Source organism: Cervus canadensis, chromosome 10 (assembly GCF_019320065.1).
Source record: "Cervus canadensis isolate Bull #8, Minnesota chromosome 10, ASM1932006v1, whole genome shotgun sequence".
Lineage (NCBI taxonomy): Eukaryota > Metazoa > Chordata > Mammalia > Artiodactyla > Cervidae > Cervus > Cervus canadensis.
In genome coordinates, this window is record NC_057395.1 from 46,222,703 (window position 1) to 46,238,215 (window position 15,513).

Here is a 15,513-nt window from a genome sequence, read left to right on the forward strand (position 1 = left end):
AATAAATTTCAGTTGTTTCAAGGCACCATGTTTGCACTTACTAAACTAAGTATAAACATCCATACTACATCTATACTAAACTAATACATGATAGACAAATATGAATTTTATATTCTGACTCACTAGATGCTTTAAATCAACATCCTTTCTGTCTCTTTGTCTTTCTCTGTTCCAAGAAGACTGCATACCTTAGCACACTTCCCCTCTGCAGCTTCCCCATCATTAACTAGTTCAAATTTGTTTATGGTTCTTTGTGTGCATGTGTGTGTATATGTTCATGTGAAATTTACAGAAAGTTAAATATGGATCAGTAGCGACAAGTGCAATCACCTGCATAACCCGCACCTCCATCCAAACATAGAACAAACCCATCACCCATGACCATGACCCATGACCCATCACTCATCACCAAGAGAGTTTCCTCAGGCCCCTTCCCAGTCAAACTCCAGTCCTGGCCAGAAGCAAGCAAACATCAATTTTACCTGTTCTAGAACTTCATGTAACCTGAATCTTGTAATAGGTATTCATCTGTATAACGCTTCTTTCACTCATTCTAACATTCCTGAGATGTGCTGGCATTGGCACACGTGCAGCAGTTTGCTCTGTTTGCTGACAAGCAGTACCACACTGGACAAGAGTTCCACATCTCCTGTGATGGACACCCGGGCAGCATCCAGCATTTGACTATTAAGGATAAACTGCTATGAATGATCTTGTACAAATCTCTTTGCGAACACATTCTTTCAGAGCTTCTGCTTAAATGCATGGAAGACGGAAGAGCTGAGTCACAGAATACGTGTATGTTGAACTTTAAAAAACAGCCAGACCATTTACACAAGTGGTTGTAGCATTTTACATCCTCACCAAATTGTAGCAAAGTTCTGGTTGCTTGTCATACCTTCCCACCAACTCTCCAAGTCTCAGGGCTTCTTAACTGTAGTTATTTCAGTGGGCTGTATTTCACATTTTCCCAATGATGAACAATGTCAAACACATTCTCACGTATTTACTAACCATTTATATATATTTCTTGTTAAGTGTCTGTTCAAATATTCTGCCTATTTTTTTATATTCTTTAAAAAAAATGTTGTACATCTATGTTTTCCATGTTGCTTCTTTCCCTCAATAACAATAAAAAGCCAGACCATCTATAAAATCCTCATTTTCTTTGGCCTCTTAAAGAACAGAGGCAGCAGCCACCACGTGTACGGAATCTCAGAGTCTCAGCACTCAGTGAAGAACAGCCGCGCACAGCAGACGTGAAGATGGACAAGTGCTGAATTCACAAATGGATGAATGTCTGAATGCTGACTGCCTTCAGCTTACTGAATGACCACTCTCTGCCACGAACCAAGGACTGTGATGCATAATCTTCAATTCTACCAAACTAATTTTTATCTCCATTTAAAGGACACGATCAAGGTTGCACACCTAGCATAACTAGAGTCTACAGTCCATCTTTCATACGGTGCCATGCTTCCACCCTCTGAATGACTTTTGCCTTCTATGATTCTTCCTTGTTTATTTTTAAAAATCAGCTGTAGTATTGCTTAGATCCCATGAATACCTTTTTTCATGTAGGAAGCTGACATTATTTCCCACCAAGAAGTCATGTGCACCAGGAGTGGTAACACCATTGCTTCAAGATAACGACCTCCCTATGCATCTCCTGCCTCGTCCTGTCTCAGGGAGTCTTGCCTGCTCTGTGAACGGTATGAATCCCAAATACCTAGCCAGTCCACAGGACGTGAGTAGCATGTGCTAAAGGGCTAATGGATACAGAGGGAAGTCATGATGGTTATTCTCTTTGAAATTCAACCTATGTATTCTGTTTCTACACCTTTTCTTCCCCGGTGAAAATTACCATTTTGAGTGTATCTGTATTGTGTCCAGTTTGGCTGACTTTAAAAATAAACTATATAATCTAGGCACTGAGAAGTGCACATATAAGACAATGACAGACTTACATTCTACAGGAAAGTAGAGAGAGAAATGCATTAAAAACAATAAATAATTACCAAGAAGAGATGCTCAACATCACTAATCGCCAGGGAAATACAAATCAAAACCTCAATAAGAGATCACCTCACCCTGGTTAGGGGGGCTTCCCTGGTGGCTCAGATGGTCAAGAATCTGCCTGCAATGTGGGAGACCTGGGTTCCATCCCTGGGTTGGGAAGATCCCTTGGAGGAGGACATGGCAACCCACTCCAGTATTCTTACCTGGAGAATCCCACGGACAGAGGAGCCTGGCAGGTTGCAGTCCATGGGGTCTCAAAGAGTCAGACACAACTGAGAGACTAAGCACACCCTGGTTAGAATGGCTATCATTACAAAGTCCACAAGCACTACTGTATATAAAACAGGTAACTAGTAAGGACTTAGTACAGAGCACAGGGAAATATACTCAGTATTTTGTAATAACCTATAAGGAAACAGAATCTGAAAAGGAATATATATATATACACACACACACACATACATATATATATAATTATATCCCTGTGCTGTACACCTAAAACACAAGGCTGTAAATCAACTATACTTCAATCTAAAAAAATTCACAAACAATAAATGTTGGTCAGGGTGTAGACAAAAGGGAACCCTCTGACATGGTCAGTGGGACTGTAACTTGATGCAGCCACTATGGAAAACAAAATGGAAGTTGCTCAAGAAACAAAACATAGGACTATCATATGATCCAGCAACTCTACTTCTGGGCATATATACGAAAAAAAATGAAAACACTAATTTGAAAAGATTTATGCACCCCAACATTTATAGCAGCATTATTTACAATAGCCAAGGTAGGAAAACACACACACACACACACACACACACACACACACAGGAATACTACTCAGCCATAAAAAGGAATGAAAATTTGCCAACAACATTGATGGACCTGGAGTATATTATGCCCAGTGAAGTAAGTCAGATGAGAAAAATAAATAAGTATATTATGACTTATATATGGAATCTCAAAACAGTAAAACAAACAAATGAATATAACAGAAACTGACTCACAGATGATGAGAACAAACTCATCAGTTACCAGTGGGGAGAGGGATGGAGGGAGGGGTAAGATAGGGGTAGGAGATTAAGAAGTACCAACTATTATGTATAAAAAATAAGCTACAAGGATATAGTGTACAACATAGGAAATATAGTCAATACATCATAATGACTATAAATGGAGGATAATCTTGAAAAATTGTGAATCACTATGTAGTACACCTGAAATTTGTTTTAAATCAGCTATACTTCAATAAAATATAAAATATTACAGGAAAGCAAAAGAAAAATTGTCCAAAAGGTGAATAAGAATATTGTAATCATGACACCCACATGCACTGCACAGAGAGTTATCATGGCACCTTACATTAGACAGTGTCTCTCTCCCTTCACCTCACTCTCCTCCTTACAGTTCAGGATGCTGTTTCCCTTACATATTTACTGGATTCTTGCTTCCCTGGACCATTGCCACCAATTACTGAGAAAACCTACTCCCTGATATAAGCTCACTCTCAGACCCACGTCCCAAATACAACCAGCTGCTGGGCAACAATGGGTGGGCACCACCTGAAGCTGGTTCAAGGCAAGCCAGTCCCAATCCATGTCTCCTCTATGAAGGGCCAGTCATGACACTGTTTCCAGGATAAAATAACACTGAACACAAGCCAGTGATCATTGTAATCAGCTCACCATGAATCACCTTTACAGACTTTTTAATACAATAGACACAATAAGATAATATCCTTCCCTAACTTTTGATTGACAAAGGTCCCTGTCTAGAATCTTACAGGGTCATAGGCAAACTCAAGTCTGCTAAAATCTAACATACAAAATCCTCTCAAAAGTCTTTTACATATTTCATTAAAAAAAAAGAACTTTATTTAAAAGATGTCTCATTAAATTCTATTTTGAAATAAAAATGGAGGTAGTAGCTATAATACAGTTTTCCATTTTGAATTTTAAAAGGCATATTCTTCCTGGTCTTAGCATTTTGCTAGACAATGAACATTATGGTATATTTCAGGAGATAATTTATATAGCAAACACACATACACACACATTAAATGTCAGCTTCAACATAACTTGAATTGTTTTCACATTCACTAGGGACAAGTCTAGTTGTTAATCTTCGTGAGGGTCTCCAAATGGGTCTTGGAATGAGGACTGCTCTGTGGTAGGTGACAATGACGTCTATATGGTAGGCAACAAGTATAAGGACAATGTCTAGAACCCTCATTTCCCAGACTTCAGTGGCAACAGATTCACCTGGAGAGCTTAGTTAAAACACAATGGCTGGGACTCTGTAGGTTTGGGATCAGACCCTGGGTTTATAAAATATACACAGCTGGTGTGGATGGGGGACCCTACTGAGATTGGTTATAGGCTCCCTCTATTTATAACCCCACCCCACCCCCGCCCCAACAAGATGCCCTCTTTTTTAAAATAAAAATGTGTTCCGGTAGAATCAAGAGTATACATAACCCCCTCAAGAGCCAGGAGATCCAACTTGGGTCTTACAAGCCACTCTGCTCCTGCAGGTTAGGCATGCAGAGGGGTGACGATGTGGCACAGCCGTGGTCTCCCAGGTAAGTGCCCTGTCCTTGTGAGGGAGGCTGAAGGGGGAAACTCAAGATTCATATACAACACAGGCCAGCGACTAGGGCCCTCCTTGTCACTCAGCACACCTGTGGGGGCTGGTCAGTTTCCCACCCCGGGGTCACAGGTGCCACCTGGGGACAGAGGGGGATAGAACGCGGAGGGAGGGGGACACAACGAGGTGGGGGTGCAGATGGAAACGGGGCAGGTACAGAGGGATAACGGAGCGGAAAGGAGGGGGGAAAGAGGGGGACAGACGGGGATGGAGATGGGAATCCACAGCTGGGGCAAGAGGGGGCACCGAGAGGGTGGAAGGACGGAGGGGGCCAGAGAACGGCCGGCCAGCCTGAGGTCGGAGGGAGGGACAGAGGGGACCCAGCCGCGCCCCCCTCAGCTCGGCGGAGGGTCAGGAGACCAGGGCCCGGGCGACCGACCCGACGGACGTGGACCAGGGCTGAGGGGACAAGGACTGGGACGGGACGACGGGGATACCGGGGCCGGGGCCGGGGCCGGGCCCGGACGATCGGCCCGACGGACGTGGACCAGGGCTGCGGGGACTAGGACGGGAAGACAGGGGCCGGGACCGGGACGGGAAGGGCAGGGACACCGGGTCCCCTCGGCCCGGCCGGCCGCGGCTCACGCAGCCTCTCGGCCGCGCACCTCCCAGCTCCGACTCCTCCGGCGCGAGGCGGCCCGCGCCTTATATACCCTGCTAAAAATAGCCTGCGAAACCGCCTCCCAATCAGAACCGGCCGAAGTTCGAATTCCGCCAATGGCGAGGGCGGTGATGGAGAGGCTCGGTCACGCCAGGCGGGGCCGCGGTGAGTCGCCGCCTGCGATTGGCCGGAGCTGACATCATCGGCGCGCAGTCCCCGGGCCGGGAGCGGCGTGATTGGGCGGTGCGCGGGGCGGGCGCGGGCGAGTCACGTGGGGAGGCGGCGGTGGGGGGAGCTGGGCGGGGAGGAGGGGAGGCTGGCAGCGGAGCTTTGAATAGGGAAGTTTTGCAGGGGTTACGTTTGCAGTCAGTCCGGTGTTTGCAAATATTGTGCGGGCTCGCGAGCGCGTCTCCGGGCTCCGGCCAGGACCCGAACCCGCGGCGCCTAATCGCTGCGCACTTGAGTTTGCATGAACTTCCCCGGCCCTGCAGGCACGGCCGCCGCGCTCCCGACTGCAGACCGCACGCCTCCCTGTTTTTACAGCAGCGGGGACGGTCTCTTCCAACCCGACATGGATGTGCTCCCAATGTGCAGCATCTTCCAGGAACTCCAGATTGTGCACGAGACTGGTTACTTCTCGGCGCTGCCCTCCCTGGAGGAATATTGGCAACAGGTAAATAGGGATTTTCGTGGGCCAGGTGCCCCGGTGCGCCGAGCAGGGAGTGCGTGCATGCACCCGCAAGACGGTGTGTGCTTGGAGGTGCAGTTCTTTTTCATTTTCTTCTTCTTTTTCTTTTTTTTTTTTTTTATGATTTCGGTAAAATTTTTTTAAAAAATTAAAATAATTACTGTTAAAACGTACTTGTGTCTCCGGCGCGGAAGGCACTTTAAAGGGGCCTTTCGGAGCGTGGAGCGGAGTTGTCATCTGAGTGGGGCGCAGCGGCGTCGGGCGCTCCCCGTGTTCTTGCCGTTTTCTGGGGCTGCTGAACCGTCCTCCCGAGCATAGACCGAGGTCCGCGGCCTGATCTCGGCCCCAGCCCTTGGCAGAAGTTTGGTTCTTGTACCAGCTCCAGGCTCTCCACAGCTGGACCTGGTCATATGAACCTGCATGGACTGCCAAGGCTATTTTTTCTTTCTTTTTTTTTTAAGGGATTTTGTTTTCGTTTTGCTTTTTTGGTGTTTGTACATAAAGGTTTTTCTCTCTTTCTTTTTTGCTTAAGAATTTCACCAGTGAAACACCCACAAGCTCCTTTTCTCTACCAGGCCATTTTCAGTTTCTTTACCTTTGGAATCCTTAATTAAGATTTGCCTCCATCTGCCTTGTTTTTCTTACCTGCTTCTTTTGTTGACCAGGAAAAAAAAAGGAAAAAAAAAAAAACCAATGTTTGCACAACCAGTGACTTATCAGTCATATGACAATGAGCCTGTCCGAATTGCTTCTAGTCTCAGTTTGGGAAGAGGAGTCTGTTTCCGGCTTTTTTTTAGTGGAATTGGAATTTGGGGCATTGGACATTTAAAAAACTTAATTTTTCCCTCTTCTCCTGCGTTAGGATTGCCTGAAGGGAGAGAGATTGTGACACTTGTCCCATTGTCTTTAAAAGATAGAAGGAGGGTTTGGGGTTGTCTCTTCCCTACTAGGCTGTTTGCTTTTTGTCACAAAGTGAATTAGCAGATCGCATATATTCTGCGGGTTTCAAAGCTTAGAAGGCTTTTAAGGGGGATGAAATGCAAAGTGGAACAACCTTCACATGCCTGCCTCATTGTTCACAGCCCTCCCTTCCCTCTCCCCTCCCAGCTTTTGCTCCTAAAGAAGCTTCCTAGGATGTGATTGAAATCGATCTAAGTAGTTTCCTTGGACATTTGGGATTTGGGCCACAAGCCAGGCTGAGCTCTGGGTTGCCTTCAGAGGCTTTTAAACTCTCCCTGAGAGCTTCGTTCTGGTCCCCAGTGCTTCTTGGCATAATGGGGATTTTAAATTAGCCAGATTATTAAAGTTTAACAAGGTCTCAGTAAACATGCTTTCCTTTTTCTTTGGAACATCCATAAAATATCTTGCCAGTCTCTCCTCAGAACGCTGGAGGGTGCTTTGTAACCTAGACGTCTAATTTTAGGGGTAACAAGAAAACAGTGATTGTTTTTTCCCCCTCTGCTTGCTCCTGCTTGCGATGTGAAGAGTCTGGGGGGCGGGGGAGGGGGGAAGGATATATTCTGATAGCAAGCACCTTGCTAAATAAGCAAGCCTGAGCCCTTTGGGTGGGCTTGGCTAGCCCTGAAAATGATTTGCTTAAAAAAGAGAGCGGCGTTTGCTGTAGCAATGTAAATCTGTAGACTTGCAGTTGTATAGACAACCTTATATGGACATGTAGGCAGTTGATCCTAGTGAAGATAAGGCAGACATAATATAATCCTAAAATGTTTCCTACCGTTTTTCTTTTCCAGTGGCTAGAAAGTTTGAGATGGTGGGGAGAGGGGATGCTGGTGTCTCGGCAGTTGTAGCTTCTGGAAAGGTTGGTTGTGGGGCTGGGGGTGGGCACTCTGTCCATGACACACTGCATGTATATTTGAACCGGGTCCTTTTTTTGGCCGCTGGTCAGAATTTCAAAAGGAAGTCTCCTTTGGCATTGCGTGAAAGAAATAGAGTGATGACTCATACAGTTGTACTCTTGGCCAGCAGATAAAGTTCTCGTCCATTGTGGGACTCCCAGCAGGGCCGGGAAAGGAATTTCCCCTCCCGCATCCTTTACAAAAGCAGATGGCCATTCTGGAACCATTTCTCCACTCCTGTTGTTGTTTTCCTCTGACCACTGTGGAAGTCATTTAAGTTGTGTGCGCACATGGCCCTGCACTTGGGAATGGCATTCTTTGAAAGCCTACTAAGGTCTGGGCTCCTCCACAGGAAACGGGTAGCTTATGGGCAGCTCGGTTGATGTTCCTGACCCTAGACGTCCCCCTGGCTGCGTCCGCCTCCACTGGGCGCGGCCTGTGCTGTCAGCGGTTCTCCAGAGTGGACACATGGCCATGTCAGAGCTCACCGTGCTGCGTGCAACAGGCCCGCAGAAGCAGGCTGCCTGGGTGTCCTTCATGCACAGGGTTCTGGAGGCTGTCAGATAATCTGGTTAAACCTGTCGGGTGGGGGTGGGGGTGTCGGAGGCTGGTGTCCTTTGTGTGGCTAACAGAAACTCATTAGAAACGTCAACACTGTAACTCTTAACAGAAACTAGCTCCTCCGTGGCCATCAGCCATTTGTGGCCATTGTGGTCCACCTCAGGGAAGCGGGGAGAGGCTTCGCCCTGGTTTTCCTTCTGAACGTGTCCCGTTCTTAGAGATAGCTCTCCTTTGGCTCTGCTACAGACACGGAGTCCTATAGTGGCAAGACCACAGTTGATCTGCCCTTGGCTCCTGCATGTTTTTTTTTTTCTTTTGGAATTGTGCTTTCGGTTCCATTTTCGGTGTGGTCACAATCACGTGCCTCCCTGTGATTCTTTCGCACAGACCTGCCTGGAGTTGGAACGTTACCTGCAGAGCGAGCCCTGCTACGTGTCAGCCTCCGAAATCAAATTCGACAGCCAGGAAGATCTGTGGACCAAAATCATCCTGGCTCGGGAGAAAAAGGAGGATGCGGACCTGAAGGTGTCCTCCTCTGGCCCACCCGAGGACGTGCTCCACAGCCCCGGCTTCAGCTACAACCTGGAGACCAACAGCCTGAATTCGGATGTGAGCAGCGAGTCCTCCGACAGCTCCGAGGAGCTCTCGCCCACCACCAAGTTTACCTCCGACCCCATCAACGAAGTCTTGGTCAATTCGGGGAATCTGAGCTCCTCGGTCACCTCCACGCCTCCGTCCTCCCCAGAACTGAGCAGGGAGCCCTCGCACCTGTGGGGCTGCGTGCCTGGCGAGCTGCACCCCCCCGGGAAAGCGCGGGGCGGGACCTCAGGGAAGCCGGGCGACAAGGGCAGCGGGGACGCCTCCCCCGACGGCCGCAGGCGGGTGCATCGCTGCCACTTTAATGGCTGCAGGAAAGTTTACACCAAAAGCTCCCACTTGAAAGCACACCAGCGCACCCACACAGGTCAGTCCCTCCTGCGACCTGGGCGGTGGGGCGCTGCTGAATTTCACCCGCCCTGGGAGGGGGCTGGGCAGGAGGCTGTCGGAGCAGACACATCCTCACCTCCTTTCTTCCCCCCTGGAAAGAGTTGGGTCTCTGGGGAGGACAGAGTAGGCGCTGAAAGACTGGACTTGTGTGCCCGATGAATGGTTTATCGCTTTCTGATTAAACACACAAGAGGTAAATCACATTCTTTGTCTACAACCAGTCCCCTGCCCTCTCCCAACCACCTGGGTTACAGAGGCCCCACTGTGCCCAGTCAACAGTGTCCATGCATCATGTTACGTGGAGTTGCCTCTGACTTGTGGACATGAAGTTCGAGGGTTGGGAGGGGGTGGCCTGGCCACTGTGGGGGGTCGTCTTAGCTGGCCCTATCGACTGCGAAGTGGTATGGTCGGCGGGTACCTAGTAAAGATTTCTCTGCATGTCATGCTGCCTTTGCTTTCCGATGCCAGTTTTTAAAACGAAGATAACTTCCTAGTGAAATATCACAGTCTGGAGAATAGTTCCGCTTCAAGTTAGTATGACAGCCTAGGATAACTGCTGGAACGTCACAGACATCTTAGAACTGGGAGGGGTCTTGAGGGTCACGTCACACAGAATCTCATGCTGCCAGTAATGAGAGGAGACAGGGATCCCCAAAGCAGCTCAAGGCAGAGCTGGAATCAGGACCTGGGTGCCCTGGACTGGCTCCTAATGGTACCTGCAGCCTGCTCAGGACTAGCTGTGGGAACTTTTTGTTGTTTTTTTTTTTTAATTTCTCAGGTAGCACCTTTAGTGAAATCCTATTTGTAAAATGGCCAAGGGATGAAGTCAACTGGGTGTCTTGCTGGTCCTTTAGAAAGTGCTTTGAAGGCTTTGGAATGGGGCTTCCCAGAAACTCATGACCTCGGTTTTGGAGAAATGTAGTTTCCCGGAGGAAACTACAGAGCCTCATTCCACGGGGAAGTGAGTAAGGAACAAAATAAGTGCTTGAGAGAAACCGTTTCCATGGAGAAAGCAGTAAAAAACCCGGCCCTGGCCAAGGCTGTGGGTCCAGTGGCCTGACACATCACCTCGGAAGTATTTCTCTGGTCTGAGTAATTGTCATTCTTCCATGTTGACTCTGGTCACGGTCATGCGGCCCTGCCAAGCCTGGGTCCGTCCCCCAGCAGTGGGAGTCCCCAGGCTAGGTTAGAAAAGAGCCCCTGCCTGGTACCTCGGGAGGGCCGGCTCCTAGCCCTAACGGGTGTGTGTTCTGAGTTCCTGAGGGCAGTGACCCCCTAGCCTGCTCCTGAGGGGACTCTCCGGCCGTGTGTTGGGGTCTCGGGGCCCCTCCCTCACTGCTCAGTGAAGTCATGGCGTGCCTGTCCTGTGCTTTCTTCCCAGGAGAAAAGCCTTACAGATGCTCATGGGAAGGGTGTGAGTGGCGTTTTGCAAGAAGCGATGAGTTAACCAGACACTTCAGAAAGCACACTGGTGCCAAGCCTTTTAAATGTTCTCACTGTGACAGGTACGTGCATGAACCACAGGGGCGGGGGTGCCAACCCCGGGAGCAGGCATGCCGTCACCCCGCAGCAGGCAGCCATCCTCTGGGCCTGCAGTGGCATTTCTCTTTTCAGTCCAGGACTTTTTTAAAAAGGCTCTTGTTTGCCAGCTGTCCAGGTTAGGAAGCCCCAGGTACTTGAGTGCCTGAGAATAGAGTGATTTCATTCATACTACAGAGGAGTGACCCTTGATCAGTTTTCAGATTTGAAGGCTGGGTAGTGAAGTCCAGTGACATTCCCAGGAACTTACTGGTGGCCTGTTTGATGTAGATACTTCTGTCGGTTGGAATTTCTTGCCCCAGATGAGGATAGGGTGACTCAGCGGGGGGTAGTGCGCCCTCCTGGGGAGAGGCTGAGGTTGGGGAGCTCGGGGCAGAGGTCTGTGACGGGCAGGGCAGGAGAACTGATGTCTGGGACCCCGATTCTCTCCACAGGTGTTTCTCCAGGTCCGACCACCTGGCCCTGCACATGAAGAGACACCTCTGAGGGGGCAGAGCGGCAACTCCTGCGGGCTAAAAAGGCTTCCAGGCTGAGACGGCCGCGGAAGGAGGGTGCGTGTTCCAGCCAAAGCCATTTTGCACCCTGCCTGGTCGCCTCCAGGACCTACTGGGAAGGTCTTTCGAGGGCGAGAACAGTCACGTCCGAAGCGGCAGGGCACCCGGGGTGTGTGGTGTCTGGGTGGCCCCGGCTCGCCACTGGTTACCTGTCCTCTGAGTGGTCCCTAAGCCTTTGCCGTGAGCATGTGCACTGAGAATGTTAGTGGTGGGTGGGCTGTATGTGGAGGGTCTCCTACGGACTGGGTGACAAGGCACGTCCTTTCCCTGGCGAGACTGCAAGAGACAGAAAAAAAAAAACAAAAAACAGAGTTTGAATGTTCTGTGTGTGAGGCGTGTTCCGTGAGACGAGATGACCATCCGTCATTTCCTGAGGGGGTGTCTGCGCCTTAGAGGAGAGAAAAAAAAAAGGCAAGAAGAAGGGAAGATGCAGAGGGCAGGCGTGGGCAGTCAGGACCCCAAGTGACGAGTGGATGTTGGTGGGGAGAGCCCTTTCTTCCCCCGGTGTGTGACGGGAGCGTTCGATGTTCGGTTCAGCTGTGTGAAGTGAGTAGCTGGCGCTGCTTGCTGCGACAGAGTTCATTTGTTACCTGTTGTATACGCTGTGTACCTACAAACATAACACGTGGATAACTTTTCCTTCTAAGACAAAAGTAATGCATGGTCTGGGGAATTATCTGCTTTTCCATTTTTAAATCAGGACTACCGTTTTGGTTCCAAGTTCACTGAGCAGCTAAGATAATGATTGGTCGAATCAGGTGACCCCCTAGCCATCTGGGCCTGGCAATACGTGATGCTTCCCCCCTCCCCGACTCCCGCCCCTTGGATTTATTCGTAACACTCCCCTTCTAGAGAGGCGTTGTGCAGTGTAGGACTATTTTGTCAGTGGTTCCGAATTTGTATTACCTTTTTGGAGAATTTCAAGATGCCCTTGGGAGACAATGGGCACGAGTTGGGTGTCTGGGACACCAAGGCTGGGAATCGCTGGTCTAACGTCCCACTAGACTCAGAACCTAAAATTTTTCTCAGTTGGGTGGATAAAACCACTAAAGCTTAGAAACTGTTTTCTCATGCAGCTAAGTTTCTCTTATTTATGCCTTGAGGACTCATTTCTGGTTTTCTAGCTGTTAATGCACTGTAGATCTTAATAATGGTGCCTTACGCAAGTGGCCCCTCCTGTGGGGGTCTCATACAGGGGAATGGGTGATGCATGCTTTATTAAGGCTCTTTTTTCACCTGGCTTTGTACTGTATCAATATTTAATACAGAAAAAAAAATCTCTTTAAGGTCCTACTTCACAAAGTCAAATAGATGAAAACCCCCCAAACAAGTCAGTATTTACTCAATAGCTTAGACAACTTGACTGTCAGTGTTCAAGTGGGAAACACATGATAATTGGAAAATCAGACCATTTCTGCCACCGTGAGGGTGAGACTTCAGTATAGACTTTGCACAACACTTGTACAGATCATACACCGGCTGTGTTTAATATGTAACATTTTCACACGTATTAAAGATACAGAAGTATTAAAAAACAATGTATTTGCTTAAATGGCACAAGTTTCTCGCATATCTATCTAGCTATCTGTTGGTAACACAGAAGGTATATTACTTTTTTAAAAAGTGGGCGAAATTCTTGTGTATGTACATTTGTGTGTATAGTATGTGTATGTGTGTGTGTATATATATATACATATATATGAATAATATATAAATATTTTTTTAAGGAGAAATTAGAATGTATAGCTAGAAAATTCCACAGCCTGTGAAGACCTATTTCAAAATGGCCATAAAGGAGGTAAAATGAAAACTATAACTTTTATAAAGGCTTTATCTTTCATTTAACAATTTGCCACAGGCCCTTGGCATCAGATCTCTTCCAGACTGCCAAGTCACTCATAGTAATTGGCGGGTCTGGGATAGGGTCCCTTGGCCATGCAGAACTGCCATGAACGGAATACTAGCCCGCTGGTTGTTTGGTCTCAGACACACTAAGGTTTTGATTTCGAATGTCAGCCTTATTGAAGATCTAACCTAAAAGTAAGCTAATCACAGAGATTCTTTTTGAGAGCATTTTTATGCAGATGAAGCTATTTTTTTTCCAGCACATAGATTGTTCCAGTTTTTCCAACAAGTAATTTCCCCGAATTGGCATACCGCAGCATGGACAGCTGATCCTCCATGCAGCTGCTGGTTGAGGGTGTGGATCTTCTCTTTATATATATTTATATATATATATATACATATATATACACATGAGTCTGGCTGGGCTGGTATTTTGTTTGATCTTCCTGAAAATGAGCAACAGTAAAAGCTCATATAACTGGGGTTTTTTTTTGTTGTTTTTTTTAAATCTGGGCTGATGGATATACTTACCTAAAGAAATCATTTTGCTGAGGGGGAAAATGCACTTTTTTCTTTTGGCAGTTCCAAATCCAGACACTTGATTTGCTGGATTTTGGAGGAAAAAAACTCCTTTTTTGGCCCTGCTGTGTGCTTAGCCATAACAGTTCCATTAAGCAAGAAGGTAAACAAAAGACAAAAAATAAAAAACTTGCACTGGCTTGTCTCACTTATGAAACACCGTGGAGTGGTTTGATTGGGTGGGGCTGGGTGCCATGTATGTCAATGCCTGTAATTTTCATAATAAGCAAGTATATAAAGAATTACAATTCAGTTCAGGTGATAACTGAGCCTCAATCAAGCAGAAACTTTTTGCTTGACATTAAAAAAAAAATTTCTATTAGTGAAATTTCTTTCTTTTTTTTTGAAGCACCCTGTTATCTAAAAAAAATCTTTGTAAGATTTTTGTAAAATTTTGTTTTACAAGATTTTATTTGAAATTGTTTTTTGCAAGATTGTTATATTTCTGTATGAATGTATTTTTTATTGGAATAACATAAAAGAATTCTTATCAGCATCTTGAGTCTGGCTGTTTTTGTGTAGGGGGGAGGAGGGAGGGAGTGTTGAAACAAATTCCTGCCAGATTAATCACTGGGCTCCTCCTTGGGAAATCTTCCTTATGCAACCCCAGCAGCCACTTGCCTGTCTCCCTCCCACTCACCGTCCTGGCAGCAAAGGTGGAAATAGGAGCCTGGGGTTGGTCCCCTGATGCGCACTGGGTTCTCCTCCCGGGCCTGGCCAGCAGGCTTTGGGGCCCAGGAGGAAACTCTGGCTGTTCTTTCGCTGTCACTCCAGCCTGGGAATAAACTGCAGAGGCATCCGAGGAACGTGGAACAAGCACCTCCTATTCACTTCCGATGCTCCTGGGGACCTGTTCAAGGTCAGATGCTCCTGGGCAGCTGTTCCACCGAGGCCGTCAGAGCTGGGGGCCACCCCCAACCTGGCCCAAACACCTGGCTGGGATGTCACCCAAGAGGGTGGAAAGGACACAGTAGGGACAGCAAGCCCCAGAGCAATCCCTCTGGCCTTCAGGACACCCTCCCTTACCTCTCCTCCCCCACCACCACCTTCTCTGGTCAGACCAGCAAAATAGGGCAGGAGGTGAAAGATTATTTACCTGATCGCCAGATTATTATTTTTTTTCCTTCAGGCAGATGGAAGTCATTCAACGTAAATTTTTTTTTGAAAATAGGGTAGCTTTTGGTTTTCTAGAAACGTTTCCCAGCATGAGATCATAGTCCTGCTGTGTGATGAGTGGCAAACAAGTTTGTGTTAAGATCATACTAAGCTCCTTAGTGGGGACAGGGTAGAACTGGTGTGTGCCTTCTGGAGGGGGCAATGGGATGGTGGAAATTTCCGAGAGATTGAGCTTCTTAAGCTCGTTCTTAGTTTAAGGAAGTTCTCTGGTTGTTGCTGGAAGGGCTCCCTGCGTCTGTAGCCGTTCTACATTTTGCCTTATGAGCAGGGTTTACACGAGCTGCCTTTTAATTTGATAATTGGGGAGGAGAAGCTGAAGTGCATCCCCAGATTAGGAATGTTAAGTAATTTTCTTTCTAGAACTGTGGTAAAAATACCAGCCATTCGAAAGGAGTGTGGTGTGGGAGGGTGAAGGAAGCAGATGCAGTTTTTGCCGGGATTCTTGGGTGTGTTGTGTTCGAA

At 47.4% G+C, this 15,513-nt stretch overlaps 1 protein-coding gene across 1 annotated transcript; it reads left to right on the forward strand.

Moving 5' to 3' along the window:
* Positions 1 to 5,568: 5,568 nt before the first annotated feature.
* KLF6 (Kruppel like factor 6) lies at positions 5,569 to 14,371 on the forward strand. The gene is made up of 4 exons (XM_043479330.1): positions 5,569 to 5,939; positions 8,759 to 9,335; positions 10,740 to 10,863; positions 11,332 to 14,371. The coding sequence occupies exons 1-4, from the start codon at positions 5,736 to 5,738 to the stop codon at positions 11,381 to 11,383; spliced, it is 957 nt and encodes a 318-aa protein (XP_043335265.1). The 5' UTR covers positions 5,569 to 5,735; the 3' UTR covers positions 11,384 to 14,371.
* Positions 14,372 to 15,513: the final 1,142 nt, after the last annotated feature.

Bases quoted from the DNA above. Each gene is read 5' to 3' on its own strand.
- KLF6 (XM_043479330.1), top strand. From the start codon at position 5,736: ATGAACTTCCCCGGCCCTGCAGGCACGGCCGCCGCGCTCCCGACTGCA. The intron at 5,940-8,758 runs GTAAATAGGGAT...TCTTTCGCACAG, and splicing joins TGGAGGAATATTGGCAACAG to ACCTGCCTGGAGTTGGAACG. The intron at 9,336-10,739 runs GTCAGTCCCTCC...CTTTCTTCCCAG, and splicing joins ACACCAGCGCACCCACACAG to GAGAAAAGCCTTACAGATGC.